Genomic DNA, 16,455 nt, shown 5'->3' with positions numbered 1-16,455 from the left:
TCAAAGGGAATTCGATATTTATTATTTTCCACATACAGACGTTTTGCAGATAAACAATAATACCAGACTAAATATCAAAATGCAAAGGCAACCCTTCAAGAGCAAACATGGGTTATTAAAAATGACACAAATCAACTGCAAAAAAGTACAAATATATTAGAAAACACACTGGAGATATAGAGAAAAGGGAAGGCAAGCATATATTTGCAACTCTTCGACCTGGAAAAATGCACATTTTGCAGTTTTAAATGGTTAAATCTGAACGTTTGTTAAGCGATGTTACATTTTCTAGTAAATGACATAAACTGCTGAATAATTTCATAAACAGTGATATATATGTTTGGTTGATGACAGTGAAAACAACCTAACTATAGCTTCATTTTCTTTTCTATTCATTTGAAACCATGTTAGTAAATCTGCTAACAGAAATGCAGACACATTTTTCTTTTTTCCACAATGTGTTTTTCTGCTCATTAGTCTAGTTCAGTCATCCCAATTGTATGACACTGACTAAATTAGCATTCTTACAATAACCCACTGATGGACAAAGCTGTCGATGTTAATGTATTAAAATTTAAAGGGTGAACAATTCCTTTTACATTTTATGTCCTGGGATACCGCTCCATCAATCCTGAACGTAGTGGTTTCCCCAGCTGTGGCTGAGGCACACCTGTGGATACCATTTATGGAGATTAAAAACAAATAAACAAACAAACAAAAGACATCACAGATTAGCCCATATAAGGAGAATGAACAGAGCTCTTCCTGATATTTTACAGTAATGTCATTTGATTCACTTGTGACAGCTGTTCGATCCTGCTGTTAGAACTGTGCAAAAGTCTCGAGCCGGCCCTCATTTTTTTATATTTTGGCAGGAAAATGGGTGCAGCAATTTCTTGACAGGTGCACACATACACGGAAATACATTAACTAAGATGATCCCACACTGCTTCAGGAATGTTGAAGTCTGGGCTCTTGGGAGGCCAATCCATGACTGTGTTTTTCTAATCAATTCTAATTTCTAATTTTATGGCATTGACAGTGTGTTTGGATCATTGTCATGCTCAAACATGAAAAGGTCAGTTGCCAAGCAGAGTTTTCCAGATGGTCTAACACGGTGGGCCCATTTCTTCTGGCCTCCGCTGTGCCTGCTGACAGTGAGTTACACCAGAAATGTTACATTTGGATTCATTGGTCAATAAGACTTGTCTCTACTGATTTTTATTACAGCTTTTGTGTAATTTGGCACATTTTAGTCCCTGTTTCCTTTATTTAGGAAGCTTCTTGACAGCTGCCTTTCCACTGAAACCATTTCTGATGAGGCTTTGGCAAACAGTCGGTGGATCAACTGAAAATCCTGTGTCGGGTCTTTGGTCGATTTCGATTTTGTACTATTTCTTAAGCAAATGACTTTCAGATATCTGCTGTAGTGCTTTTAAGGCCTGCCACTTCTCCTGTCCTCCATTTATCCATTTGCCTCATATTTTTTAAGGGCAGACTGCACACCATGCTGAAATAGCACTTTATTTTATTGCTATGAAATGACTAGGACTGTTTTATAACTATTTGTGGTTGAAGACTTTTGCACCATTCGTAAACCTGTATGAAAGATCGCCAAAACATGGCACACTTCATGCAGAAGCTCTCTGGATTTGCACAGTGTTCAGATTCAGTCTGTGAATAATTTAATCAGGACATCAGACTGTCAGCTTGGAGGGAACGCTGCTCTTAAATGCTCGCTGATCTGATTTTTCTACATATGGCATCCAGATACATTAATAGAATCACACAAGAGTAGGCTACAGTGGTAAAATATGCTAAGTGTGCTACTATATCAAACTGACATACATCACAGTTGGGATGTTGGATGGTTTCTTGTGACACAGAGGCTTCATTGCTTAAACACTGATTTATATACAGTGTGTTCCTTCACCCACAGTCTACATGGGAGCTTCCTCAGTGCAAAGCAAGCTGCCTCTCTGTGTGCAGGAAATATTAAATATGGCTTTCTACAGTGTCTCATGCTGCCAGTTTCACCAGTGACTCGAATAATCCAGGCTTAAGGGTTCAGCAGCACAAAGGCCTCTCCATCACCTACACAGGGTTCACAGTTTTCTCTCCTGCATTTTCAGAGACTGGAGGCAGTGAAGCTTCATCTAAGGCAGCTAGAAGGCCTCTAGCTTGAAAAATACCTATTAGAGCATTGATGCTGCATAACAGGAGAGAGTCGGGCAGCTATTTTAAAGACTTGATGTTTTTGAATTTACATCCAGTGGCAAAGCTGGCTTAGGCCACTGGGACAACATGGAGAAGATACATTTACATGAGGAGTGGATGAGAAACAAGAGCCTTGCCTCCCCTTTGTAGGAGAGTGCCTTTCACCTGCATAAGGGTAAAAGGATCTCACAGCTTCTAAATCAATAGCTGACATGCTCTCTGGCAACCTATAAATGGCCCATTTGCAGGAAACCTTCTCGTCAAGGTCTTCCTCTGTAGATCATGCAATCTGTCATCTTCTCCATTCATTTAAATCTCACAATGGTTTTAAGTTCTTCATTTGAGGGCTTTTGATATCAGGCAACATAAATGTAAGGAGGGGGGAGACAATAAAAGTCTAATATTTCTCAACAAAAGAAGAATCTGTTGAATGTGTTTTCAAATCCTTGAAACATCTTTGCTGTTTTTGCCTCGTATCATTAAAACTAATTTAGAGCCAGCTGTTTAGCTTTTAAGGCGGTAGAAATGGTGCAATCACAACAAGGGTGAAATGTGACAAATATGAAGCTCTGACAGCAAAAAACAGCCAGTAAAATAAGCTGCTGTGGTTAATAATGACCTTGGAAAACACCGAGCTACGGCTGGTTTCAGGGTAAGCTTTGCGTGGAGACTCTGTGTCGCTGACGTCATAAGAAACTACATTTTACTCAGATTGAGCATATATGTGCAAATAAGTGGAATAATTTCTAAACTATACTGTAGTTGAAAAGGCAGCTTCATCTTATTTCTGAATTGTTAACAGATGCATCACTCCCAGGATGTTGGTGATTTTTCAGTCCTTTGCACAAGCTTTAAGCCCCTCTACCGTCCACCTCGTAGTGTCAGCTTTAACACCCCCACCCCCCCATCCTTCTCCTAAACTACAAATTTAAACGACTCTTGTCTTTCGCCCTATCATCCCTTTTCCTCTTCCTTCTTCAAATGTAGAGAAACTCTTCTCTCCTCCCTTCCGTTATGCCTCCCGCTCCTCCTTTTCCTCAACAAGGACAAGTACTCTTTGTCTCAGTCTCTTGTGTGAGTCGCACTCTCCCGTCCTCTCTCTCCACGTCTCTGTAGAGCAGAGACTTCTGAGCCTTCAGACGGCAGGCCAAGGACATGAAGATCGAGTTGACGTTCTGACTTTCTCTCGGGTCCTTTGCCGACGTCTCGAATAGCAGCATGTTGTGGGCGTCGGCGAACTTCAGCGCCATGTTGGAGGGCACCTGGGAAAGCACAAGTGATCGGTTGTTAACTGAATGATGAATAAACCCTAAAGTCACGCTGCGATCTTCGGCGGTGCACACAAACCTGTATTTGGTCCACAAGGTCGCACTTGTTCCCCACCAGGACTCGAGGTACTGATGCCGACACCCGATGACCATTGCACTCCTGGAAAGTGGAAAAGCACATCGCTTTATAAACTTTGGCTGTGTGTCTGTAAAACCATGTAGAGTACAACATAAACATTTGGTCTCTTGGCTGTGAAAACAAAAGAAGGACTTTTTCACATTTAAAATACATCCATGTCATCGCACTGGTGCCAGGATGTGCGAGAAGTCCCCATTCCCACCATTCAGTGTGAATAAATGACACTATAGAATAATATATAAATAATCATGTGTAATTAAAAAACCTTATATATTACATTAAATATATTATATGTACATATACTGAATAAGATATTACATTATATATAATTTACAAGTTATTTTACTGCTGCTAAAAATTACCCACAGTATATCTACTGATAATACTTAGAATATCAGGACTTCACAGTGAGCTGTACTGAAGGGATAACAACAAGCTGGAAAGCATCTGTCATGCAAAACCACTGATATAAATATCGTGTATAAAAACATAAGACAATTTTTTTCTAGCAGAAGCTGACAGAACTACACTAAATTAAAAAGGGAGTGTTGGCTATAAATTATTTCCCTTTTAGACATTCCAACAAATTGCTGTGGCAGGAAAACAGGTTACTGCACATTAACCATGACTCACTTTCACTGAGAGGAGACCCTGGAAGCTGTGCCAGTGAGACACAGAGCTAAACAGAGCTAAATAGAGCTAAACAGAGCTTGTATTAACACTTAGAAATGTCTTTGTCTTTACAACATCCCACAAAATTACTCTACTTGTGTGAATTTTACACTTGCAGTGCTGCCATGCCACTGCCACATTAGTCTTTAAAGGGCTGCAAATGCTAGTCAAAATGAGCTTAAACAGTAGTGTAAATAATGAACATTATTAAAGCAGTGTCAGTTTGCTGTTACACATTGAAATGATTTTGGCCAGTGTGTATAACAACAGCAGTTGTAACACTTGTCACAGTGTTAGCTTCGGAAGTACAGATTGATAGATCTTTATTGTCACTGTTACTACTGTTTCAAATCTCCCCATTAGCAGTAGGTAGATTTTTACATTAAAATTACTAATAATAAAGAGAAAAGATACAAAGATATATAAGCTGTAAGGTACAATTTAAGGTGCAGTGTAATCAGTGGTAGTGCACATTGAGTAAGCACTGTTTATAATGGGTAATTAAGGGAAACCTGAAAAAAGAAGAGAAGGGAGAAACACCCTTCCACCATGTTGAGTGTTGACATTGTATATAGTTTGTTCACTAGAGGGCTCTCTGCAACTTGTTGTCAAGAGGGAAAAATATTGGCCGACATATTGGAATACTGGCTTTTGAAATCATCAAATATTGGTCTTAAAAATGCGATATTGGTTGGATGCCCATCTCTAGTGACGTTATCACTGATTCTTGTGTTTACTTTCAGATGACTGTAGTTGCATTTCAGTTTTACAACTTATGTCTTGGTTCAAGTCTTGATTGTTATTAATAGTTGAGACTTAGACTCAGAGAAAGAGAACTGCTGTGTAGAAAATCTGACTGCACATGATTTGACTTTCCCATTTGTTTTTTTCCTTCTTCCCTTTTCAGATTTGGTGAATGGCTGGTAAAAGTACGTATTTTTGGATTCATCTGCCTCCTGTGTCGTCAAACTCCAGAGTCCAAACAGCACCAGACTCTGACAGCACCAAACCACATCTGGTGATGGAAACAGCACAGTGTCAAACGGTGACTAATAAACAGTCTTGGGGAAGGAGGGAACACTGAACAATGCTCAGAGTCCTTATGGTACCAAAGGGGGATCATTACATAGCGGCTGTAAGTCAGCCTCCTCTGTTGTTCACTGACAAGTGATTTTTACAATGTAATGCCAACCTCTATCCAAGTCTGTAGGTTGCGGAAGGAAGCCATCTTGGTAACATCATATACAAAGACCACAGCATGGACATTACGGTAGTAGTGCTCCACCATGGATTTACGAAAGCGCTCCTGGCCTGCTGTGTCCCATACCTGCACCTGTAGAGACAGACGACTTAGGGTTATATACAAATTACAGAGACAACCGATTATTACACATAGAGACAGCACTGACAGAAGTGGAAAAGATAAATGGTATTCTCTTAGAATATCCAGCAGATCATGAAATATAAGACAATTTTAATATCAGTAGTAACAGCAACAGCTTTTTTTGTTGCATACAATTACTTGAGATAAAATTCTACAAATGAAATAACAATGAATATGAATTAGGCTGCAATGAGTTGTCTAAGCTTGCAACTTTGCAAATCAGAACATTGCCACATGAGCAGGAAACAGTGCAAATATATTCCTAGCTACAGGGTCTCAGGAGAGCATGGTTCTACAGTACAGTGCGTTTTTCTGCTTGATCATTAACAGCAGGTTCAGCCAATATCTACAGTATGTATCCTAAAATAATGTAATGTGGGTTAGAAGAAAGTGTCAATCTCTGAGCCTTGAAAAACAAAACTCGAAAAGCCCAGAATCTGCATTTCATCAAAACAAACACTTCCTGCTGGCTCCACAGGTGTGTCAAGACTAGATTTAAATGTCCAGCTTTACAGCAGACATAAGCATAATTACATAATTAAGTACAAAATATGGTTTTATTCTCTTTAGCGCAATTATTTTCCATAATAAGTGTATATATGTTAAAATGCAAGACTTCACCCACTATTACCTAGACCTATAGACGTCTACAGAAAACAGCTTTCTGTAAACACTTTCTTGAAGACTTTATGGGCTCAGTGACTTGTTTGAGTCATATTGAAAAAAAAATGAAGTCTGTTTTGTAAATCTTGTTCATACCATCCTTCAAAGTGGAGTATTACCTGAGGTATGCAGGAGTAAATGAGCACGCATTTTCGTAGTAAGACTCACCTTGGTTTTGTTTGAAAATGCTCAAGGCTTTAAAATGAGACTGCAAACAATGAGACTGCAAAGAACAACATGAAGTCACAGTAGCTATTGTTGGATTATAATATTATTTTATGCCATGTTAGACCCCTAATTAAAGATTGTGAATTATTATGTAGTTTTAGCTTGCATTATTCTCCTGAATTAGAAGAAGGTGATAACTATTACATTTGTTAAACTGATTTGCATTACATTAGACTGCTGATTTATTGTGAATGAATGATATTGTTTTATGATTCATTATACTGCTGAGTTAGAAGAAATACTGTTCGCAGAAAGTCATCGCCTTATTTGTCTGATTAGAAGAGAACAGAACATACTGGAGAGGTTTTCTGCCCCATCTCAGCAGGAGCAGATAAACAGGGAGCCAAGGTCGTAGCTTAGGCGCTGTGTGAGAGAAAGAATGTGAATGTTTAGGCTTTTATGATTAGGTGGGGGTCACTAGAGGCTATAAGAGTTTGATCAATGCTCCACCATTTTGAGATCTGATGCTGTCTGCTGTATGGTGTCCATCTCCCACGCATGTATTCATTAAATCATCGCTTGACTCAACCCGGCCGGACCAGTGTTGTTATTTTGGTTTTCCTCTTGTATCCATCCCCAATATTTGAATCCGTGACACTATGTCTAACTTTTGTACTACATTTGTACTTAAAGACACTCCAATGAGTCAGCTCTTTATTTTTCCAGTTTGTTTATTTCTTTATTTCTTCTATTCATTTTAAACTTTGACCAAAATTAGCATCCTTTACCTTTCTAATAGGGGTGCAACGATACACAAAATTCACGGTTCGGTTCAGTTCGATACTTTGGTGTCACGGTTCGATATTTTTTCGATACAAAAAAAAAGTTCATGCCTTTTTAATTTGTCATTTATTAAATTTTCACGGCACATTCTGCACCATATCTCTGTGCGTTCATCATTTGTTTGAAGCCAGCTCACCTCCTGCAACCACTTTTCCGAGAATACGCGCTTCTTTTGTGGTTTGGACTCCTTCTGACATTTCTTTGGAGGTGGAGGAACACCAAAGTAACTGCTTAAAGGAGCTTCTTCGACATCTTTAAGAGTTCTAAACAAATGTCTGTCCTCCTCCAGAAAATCTTATGTATGCAAACAGGCGTTGCAACTTCTTATCTTGTGCGCGTTTTTTATTTTGACAGCGAATACGCACCTGCGGACCACTTATGTGCAGCCCTGGTTATTTAGCTCGTCATATTGCAGCCACAGAAATTCTTTTGTCCATGAAACCATAAAGCTGCACTTTCTTTTTGCCTTATAGTCTGATTTGTCATAACGTTTCCGTTTTGTGGTAAGCTTTTCTTTGGCTGTCACTTCTTCACCCTGACCTGTCTTATTTGGCTCAGCGGAACTAAAATATATATCCTGCTGCTTTTACACACGCACTCACACAACGCTCAGCGATTCTCTGCGCGATCAACCTCTCACATGTTTAAGCTTGCTGCGGGAGATTTCACTTGTCATGTTTGCATAGTAAGCTAACGATTGATAAGATGATGTCAGAGGAATTGGTGCGCAAATTATCATCACTCACCTATCAGTGCCGTCGCTCTCTATACACAGTTCGCGCGATTGCAAAGTGAAAGCAAAAAACAAGCGCAAATTCAAATTCACAAGCGATTTCAATATGTCACATATTCACAGTGGCTCACCGCTGCCAATGACATAATTACCCAGCTACATTTCCGAAAGAATACAAAAGCATTGACATATATTTTTCCTTCCTACGATAGGCCGACGGGCAGGGCAGGGCAGGGCAGCCCGACTGGAAAAATCGCTAGCCCCTGGACGTCGGGCTAGCGATTTTGCGAGCCCTGTATCTGATTGAGGAATCACTCATCTTTGGAAAAGAGAGTTTATTACAGAGAAATGGCTCTTTCCAAAATAAAAGCTATACTATACGCTTCTTCTGGGCTATATTCTCAGTAGCATATTAAACATATCAGGTCCCCATAAGGAGAGTCATGTGCTAACCGCTGACTCCGGTAAAGTTTGTAGCATGCCTGCTTGTTGTTTTTCTCTGCTTCGACTTGTCTTTGCACTAGGATGATGTCGGCGTAAATGTGCAGTCATATTCGTTGTGTTCCCACTAGTGCTGTCAGCGTTAATCTGAAATGAGGTTAACGCCACAACACGGCAAATCTCCGTTAACGAGCTACCGCGGATTGCCCCGTGCATGGGGCTGGACAGCCAACACGTTAACGAGCTAACTGCGCTAACACACTAGTTCCCACCCATGTAATTGAGCATTGCTGGCACATCCAACATACTGTTTTACTTTAGTCCATGACACGCTTACCTTCAGGGTCATACAGCACACGAAAACCAAAATAGTTCCAAACGCCACATCTGAATGAGGGTGGGGGAGGTTCAATTTGCCATGTTGCAAGGAGAGCTTAACTTCTGTCTCGCTAGCTTGCCCTGCGCTCAGTGAATCTGTGTTCGACTACTCCGCCTAGGCTGCACTGTCTAGCGCAGATCCACTGAGCGCTCAACACAGACAGCACCGTCAGAAGGAAAGTTGATAAAATAAATTAAAAATGCTGTATTGTTCGATACATATGCGTACCGAACCGAAAGCACTGTATCGAACGGTTCAATATCGATACGAGTATCGTTGCACCCCTACTTTCTAACCATGTGAGCTAGCTAGACTAGCTAGAATGCTATGTTAGTGCTAGCATTAGCTGAAAACTATTCTAGTTCCAGCTGGAACTAGAATATCATAAAAAAACATAATTATGATAGATTTCAAAAATATAAAATATCTGCTGCCAATATACCAAATTTGAGGCTTCAAAAGAGAATTGATCAAATCATTAAGTGTTCTTTAACATATTATGTTTTCAAACTAAATTAGGGTATTCAAGCTAGTTAGCCAAGTTCATCAAATGTTTGGAGTGTTGTTCACAATCCCAGTCATCAGGGGAGCAAAAGAGAAGTATTTAGCCCCAGCACTGTACCATACCACTGCTTAATGAAGTAATTTTTAATAATTACTGATTTCAGATTTAGCCTTACTACGCCACAAATGCACCTGGGGTGCCTCTACAGTGGTGTATATAAGGCCATTAGGATGAATCGGAGGTCAGAATTTATTTTCACTAATGCACAAAAATGGTTTTGTTTTTTTCTGTCTGATCAGTAGCACTTTGTATATCAGCAGGGAGTTCTCCCAACACTTAGCACAGGCCTGCAGTGTAAAAAGGGCCAGGGAATTACTATTACCATTTGAAAGGACTAGCGCAGCTATTTATCATTAGAGACAGAACGCTGCATCAGAGCCAACCATAACATCAAAGCTCAGCGTTTCGAACGTGGGGCCTCATGATTTGATAAGTTGAGAAAATTGCATCCTATTTAAACTGATTACAAATGGACATTATGAAAGTGAATATAAGAGATACGGCATTATGTATGCACTCAGAGGGAACGTTTAAAAAGAAATGCTGAATATGTAAATAGCATTGTTTTCATCAATTTGAAATAAGTGTCAAACGCTACGAAACATATTTTTTCAGGTTATCTCGTGCCCTCGTGAGAATCAATGACATTATTTTGACACATCAGTCTGCTTTTCTTTTTATAGTCCTACGCAGGTTTATGCCGTTTGAAGTTGTAAATTTGTGTTTTACTTATATTTACCAGCCAGAGGAAAAGAAAGCATAAGAGCTGCACAGTTTAATCCCTCTGTACTTAATCCTCTGAATTTTAATGATATATTAGTCTCTTATATCAAAGGTACAAGTGAAATTTTGACTTGTATGACAACATTTTTTCCCCACTGCTACAGAATGGCCTAGTTTTTACTTCAGCAATGGAAGAGTACACTTTTACATAAAAAGGCAGGATTTTACATTGACATCTTGGCTCTGGTGCTGAAGGCAAACTTGTGGGGGGCTCACTGAAGGGCAAATTCTCTTTGCAGCATCTTCTTTAAGATAAATGTTGGCAGCTTCCTGTCTTTGAATTATCCAATCAGAAACTGCTGCCATCTTGACAAGGTCTCTGTTGAAATAGAGCTTGTCAATATCAGTGGGATTACCAGTTGAACAGAAAAATGAATGTAAAAACAAAACAATAGATGGTCCTGTTTTGATCACTCTTTAAGTATTTTAAAGACATACAGATCCATCTTTAGGGGGAGTCACAGCTGTCTCGTCTTACAGCTGCTCATGCAAATGGAGTTAATTACCAATCAGGATTAATCTTAATTTGATGTCCCATTTCCATGTACTCCACCAGCAGTAACCAGCTCAGAGAGCAGCAACAAGAAAGCAGATATTTTCACAGTCTCACAACAATGACTGCACAGTGTGGCAGGTGTGTCTGGGGAGCATTTGGATGATTCAGATACAATGACCTAATACTACGTAATGTGACAGTGCAACTGTGTTTGTGAGTCAGCACTGGGGGAACCTGGAGTATGCACACAGAATAATCCACTGAGAGAAAGCAGGGAGGGGAGCACACAAAGGTAAGCTTCACTGACATCACAGCATCTGGTCTGAGTGACCAGCCAAGGTGTGAGTCAGGAATCACAGTTAAAGAAACCCAAACGTACAGACCAACCAGATGAGTAAGCAAATTATTAACCTTTCATATTCATGCTAAAATCTTTGACCAGTTAGTTGCCATGATACATGAACCTGTTTTTACACTGTGGTCTGATGTTGGTTTTGTTACGTCTGCCAGTATGCATTGCTCCAGAAATGATCTTCAAAGTCATTACATTTTAATTTCACAATCAGGGCACATGACAGTGTGGCCTACATTTACGATGCTGCTGTCTTTACTTTGTGACTACAATAACAGCCCAGCTAAGGGGCTTGCCTCACATGTTGTGCAAACACTGGAATGTGGTTATTGTTGTTGATTGAACAGCTTAATTGTTGCAATCACCTTGTAGACCTGCTTTATATTATACATGTAAATGAATGGCTTGCACGTGCTGAAGGTGGACAAGCGCATATTTATAGATTCTGCAGCATCACAGTCAGATTTTGATGTTTTGTTTTTCATTTAGAGTTTTAAAATTCTCTTAAGAAATGTTGCATTCATAGTCAGATTTGTAAAAATATATTCATTTCTGTTGATGTTTCAAACTAGAAATCCACAAAAAGCCTACTGAGCCATACAATAGAATTCATTAGAGGCTACCTTTATCTTCCTGTGGCCTATTACTGACTACAGAGCATGTGGCGGCAAAGAAAAAAGGGAGTTGTAGTTCTCTAGAATGTACTAAAAATGTGTTTTGAAATGTTACATTTCTCCAGAGATATTCTAAAATGTTGCCCATCCTTTGAGAGTGTGAGGACAAAATGAAAAAATACGGCCCCCCTGTGTGTCCACTGGCAGCTGATCAGCTCAGCCGAGAGGAGGAGGAGGGGTGTAGGAGTGAGGGAACACCACTGATCAGCATCCAGCTCCTCTGCTGCCTATTACCTTGATAGTTTCCCCTTCGATCTCCACCACCTTCTCCCTGAAATCCACGCCGATGGTGGCCTCGGTCTTATCGGGGAAGCTGCCCCCCGTGAAGCGGAAGGTGAGGCAGGTCTTCCCCACGTTGGAGTCCCCGATGACGATGATCTTAAAGATCCGCGTCTGGATGCTCAGCTCCAGGGAGGAGGTGCTCAGATCCACGGAGGACGTGATGCTCGGGGCGGCATCGTTGCTGCTGCTGCTGGCTCGGCTCCGGCTGGCTCTGTGTAAATCCATGGATGATGTTAGGATCGTCACATTGTCATCCGCTCGGTGTTTTCTACCGATTGCTCTTCCACAACCACCTCCTCCGCCGCCCGGAGCTCGGGTCTCCTCCTCCGGGCTATCGTTGGTCATTATACCGGAGGAGGCGATGCGGAAATCGGGGTGCGTGTGTCGAGAAGAGGATTGATAGACGGGAGAAGGGAGGGGAAAGGAGAAAAGAAGGCGGAGACCAGGGATGCAACAATACCGACGATGCTCCTTTCAGCAGCTGACTGTGGCCTTAAAGGGAGAAGAATACAATAAAAAAAAAAATCAATTGACTAATAATAATAATAATAATAATTTACGAATAATAAAAATCATTGACAATTCAATGAAATGCAGTTTAAAAAGTTGTAAATGAGCACTTGCCTCATGGTGCTTTATATTGCAATGTAAGACCCTACAGTAATACAGAGAAAACCCCAACAATCAGATGACCCCCTGTGAACAAGAGCTTTGGTGACAGTGGGAGGGAAAAACTCCTTTAAAAGGAAGAAACCCCAGAACCAGGCTTGGGGACTGAGCAGCCCTGAGTGGTAATGACTAATGCACCATATATAGAAACATAGGATATTTACATTTAAATTTACTGAACTGCATCATTATAACCACAAAACATTGTAACATTAATGCCATGAAGGCCATTAAATATAATCAGCTGATAGCCTAAATTCAGCCAGCTCATGTTACCAGACCCAAAGAGCAATCTCACCTCCAGACTTCTAATTTTATCTCTTCTTTCTGAAATCTGTCGAGTACCTAACAAATACCCAAACTGTTATAATAAAGACATGTGAAAAAAGGGTCACGCCCAGCAGGGCACCTACACATCACTAGAAACATTATTTAGTCATAGTCAAACCTAATTATTGTGATATTATTTATTTCTAACGTAATCATATTGTAATACTAGGATTGGAAGTTAATATAAATTACACCAGGGCCACAGGGCTTTGTCATGGTCAGCAGTTCATCTCTTTACGTTCCCCTTGTGTTTACAGTTCATGAGCAGAACTCTTTATTAGCTTGTTTTTCATCCACTGTCATTAGTCATAATTACTTCCTTCTTGATTCAAGATAATATAAAGATTACAGTTTAAAATGTGATGCAGTTAAAGTACTGAAGTAAACAGAAGGTTTTTCTATAATTCAAGCATTTCCTTTCAGAGAAAGAAAGTGAAAGATTTTCTCACACTGTCTGTCGTCACATGAGCTGATCGGCTTGTCACACTGTCACATTCCATAAACCAAGAAGTTCATAATGCAAAGGATTGCAGTGTTCCCAGATTCCTCGCTCGATTTAAGTGAACTAATGAAGGCTGTCATAACATGAAATTGTCATGAGGCAATTCTTTAAGGCACTCCAATTCATGTTAACACAGCCACAGATGGTGACAGTCAGTACACTCCATGAGGAGTTAGCCACAGAAGGTAACTGCTGACAGGACTGGCTGTTCACAGAGTGCTAAATTGAAGAATATGAACTGAAAGTTGGCAGGAAGGGAAAATCAGGGTTGTAAAAGATGCAAAAGAAACAGAGATGACCGCAGCATTGGCAGGATTGTCGAGTAAAGGTGTTTCAAGAACTTTGGAGAGCTTCACAGGGAGTGGACAGAGGCTGGTGTCAGTGCATCAGGAGCCACCGTGCACAGATTTCTTCAGCAAATTCGTAAAACAAAGCCCTCTTGAAACAGCGACATCAGTAACATCTTACAGGGAATAAACTGAACTGTTGTTCAGTGGTCCAGGGTCCTCTTTTCACATGAAAAGTAACTTTGCATTTCATTTAGAAATTTAGAAGCGCAGAGTCCAAAGTGTTTGAAACCTGTCGTCACGTGTCTGCAGTCTGTGATGATTTGAGGTGCCACACCAGCCGCTGTCATCCACTGTGTTTTATCAAGTCCAAAGTCAGTGCGACGATCATCCTGGAGATTTTACAGCATTTCATGCTTCGGTCAGCCAACAACAGGACAGGACCATTTCCTGTTGCAGCAGGATTCAGCACCTGCCCCAAAACTATTACCAAATGGGCGGCGAACTCACCTGACTTGAACCTCATGGAGAATCTATAGAACAGTGTCAAGAAGAAAATGGGTGCTGGTGCAGTAATTTGTGGTACAAAGCCACAACCAAGTGTTGTAAATATTCTAATAATTTCATATTCTACATTTCTGATTGAAACGTTTAACTTTAACTGCAATTACTACAGAATATTTGAAAGGTTTTTATTTGAAACCAAACTGCAAAAGAAAACTAAAAACCTTTTTCACGGTTTTTTAGACCCACTATTCTGGACCAAAGTTGTAGACCAACCAGTCATGCCACAGTACACAGCACAAGTTTTCCTCAGCTCCCAGTCTCCTGGATTATTATTATTATTTTTTTAAAGTTTAATTATTTTTGTTGCAGTTGAGATAAAAAAAAGTCTTAACAGTCATAACAGCTGATGCTTTGAAACAAAGAAACAGAAGGAAGAGACAGAGTCTGTTTCACTCACCGTCTGAAACGATGCTGTACAAGAAGCTGCAGCACGTTTGAGCTGCTGTGCTTCCATCTTGACTCAACGCAGCAGAAGTGACAGCTGAGAAACACGCAGCCTTGTTCACGTGTATGCACACTCACTGTCTGCTGATATCAGACTGAAATGCAGACAGAATCACCAAACACTTATTTTTCTTGCACAGACAAACAGGCGTGCCACTCTCTGTTTGAACAAATCCGTTAAGACACAGACTCAGTCTCTTCCTCACAGACGTGCACATTTTCTCTCTCTCAAAGAGACAAACATAATCCTTTTCTTACACGCACACGCACGCACACATGCAAAAAAAAAAAAATCACTCCCAGTGTCAAACAATCCCAACGTTTCTGTCTGACAAAGCTCCCCTTCATCCTCAGAAAAAGGCCTGTTTGTCTGAAAGCGATGCTCAGTGGGACATTCACATTCTAGTGAGCCCAGTGAAATATAGCACACATTTGGATACATGCATACAAACAAAATAATACCCCAGTGTTACAGAAATAACATGTAGTTATCCATAGATGACTTTTTATTATTACTCAGTCTAAGTTGTTTTGACACCATAACCATAACCCTAATCCCATTTTAACCCTACGCTGCATCCTTTGACTTAACCTGATGCACCTCGAGAAATGTAAATACACGTCGGATACCACAATGACTTGAATGTTGTGGAAGGTTGCAGTGTAGAAATTAAAGGAGTTTGCGGTTACAATGTCAGTTAGGACATAGATTTTTCCACAGAAGTCTAAATCAAGCTTTATTTTCAGAAGCGGAGGCCACTGGTTTGTTCTTCCACAGGTAAAGAGATCATTGGAGAGTGACCCAGCAGGTCAGTAAGTGAGGGGAGCGTTCCAGAACGGGCCTTCAGACAAACTGGTGAAGACACTGGTAAACGGGAGACACAGACGTTAACAGAGAGAGTGATAACTTTCATAGGACTAACATAAAGGAACCTGAGGAGGCAGACAACCTGGAGGAGACTGGGTGCTTGAGCTTGTCTTTAAGTAAAAGCTGATGAGGTGGAGATTGTTATCATGGCATCCTCTCCTGGTCTGAATACACTATTATGCCAAATACATTTGCTTTGCTCTATAAACTCTGTGTAGGCTCCTCTTCTGGGACAGTTTATTCTAATTGTTTTTACTGTAAATTTTATACGTGTGCTGTTCAACAATGCCAGAGCTGACAGACAAAAGAAAAGAGAAGACATTATAAAAAAGAGGGGAAAAGGGAGAAAAAAATAAGAATAAAAGTTAAAGCAAACATTCATCATGACGGGTCATCAAGCGCTGCATCTTTAACAAGGTGAAAATGAGTGTGTGTTTGTCATGAAACATACTTGGTGAGAAGCCACACCAGCCCCATTGTCATTGTAAGAGTAAGAGGTCATATGTTGGATGCATGTGTTGCACCCTGCTTTTAAGATTAGGCTTTCCTTTTTGATAAAGCACACAGAGCTGGATCAGGTGATCCTGAATCCTCCCTTAGTTACACTGCAGCAGGTGCAGGCTGCTGGGTGCTTCTTGTGATGCACTGATTGTTTCTTCTTTAGTCACCTTTTTTCACTCATTATATGTTTATACACCTCTCTGCATTTAATCAATGGTTATTATTAGT

General features: G+C 40.3%; 1 protein-coding gene across 1 annotated transcript; it reads right to left on the bottom strand.

Annotated features, from left to right (window-relative positions):
* Positions 1–7: 7 nt before the first annotated feature.
* Positions 8–15,115, bottom strand: rab33a (RAB33A, member RAS oncogene family). The gene is made up of 5 exons (XM_085173095.1): positions 14,812–15,115; positions 12,012–12,551; positions 5,489–5,629; positions 3,565–3,645; positions 8–3,479 (listed from the first exon to the last, which is right to left on the bottom strand). The coding sequence occupies exons 2-5, from the start codon at positions 12,402–12,404 to the stop codon at positions 3,255–3,257; spliced, it is 840 nt and encodes a 279-aa protein (XP_085029221.1). The 5' UTR covers positions 12,405–12,551; positions 14,812–15,115; the 3' UTR covers positions 8–3,254.
* Positions 15,116–16,455: the final 1,340 nt, after the last annotated feature.

Source organism: Neolamprologus multifasciatus, chromosome 2 (genome assembly GCF_963576455.1).
Source record: "Neolamprologus multifasciatus chromosome 2, fNeoMul1.2, whole genome shotgun sequence".
In the NCBI taxonomy this organism is placed as follows: domain Eukaryota; kingdom Metazoa; phylum Chordata; class Actinopteri; order Cichliformes; family Cichlidae; genus Neolamprologus; species Neolamprologus multifasciatus.
This window is presented reverse-complemented; position numbering and strand designations above follow the sequence as displayed.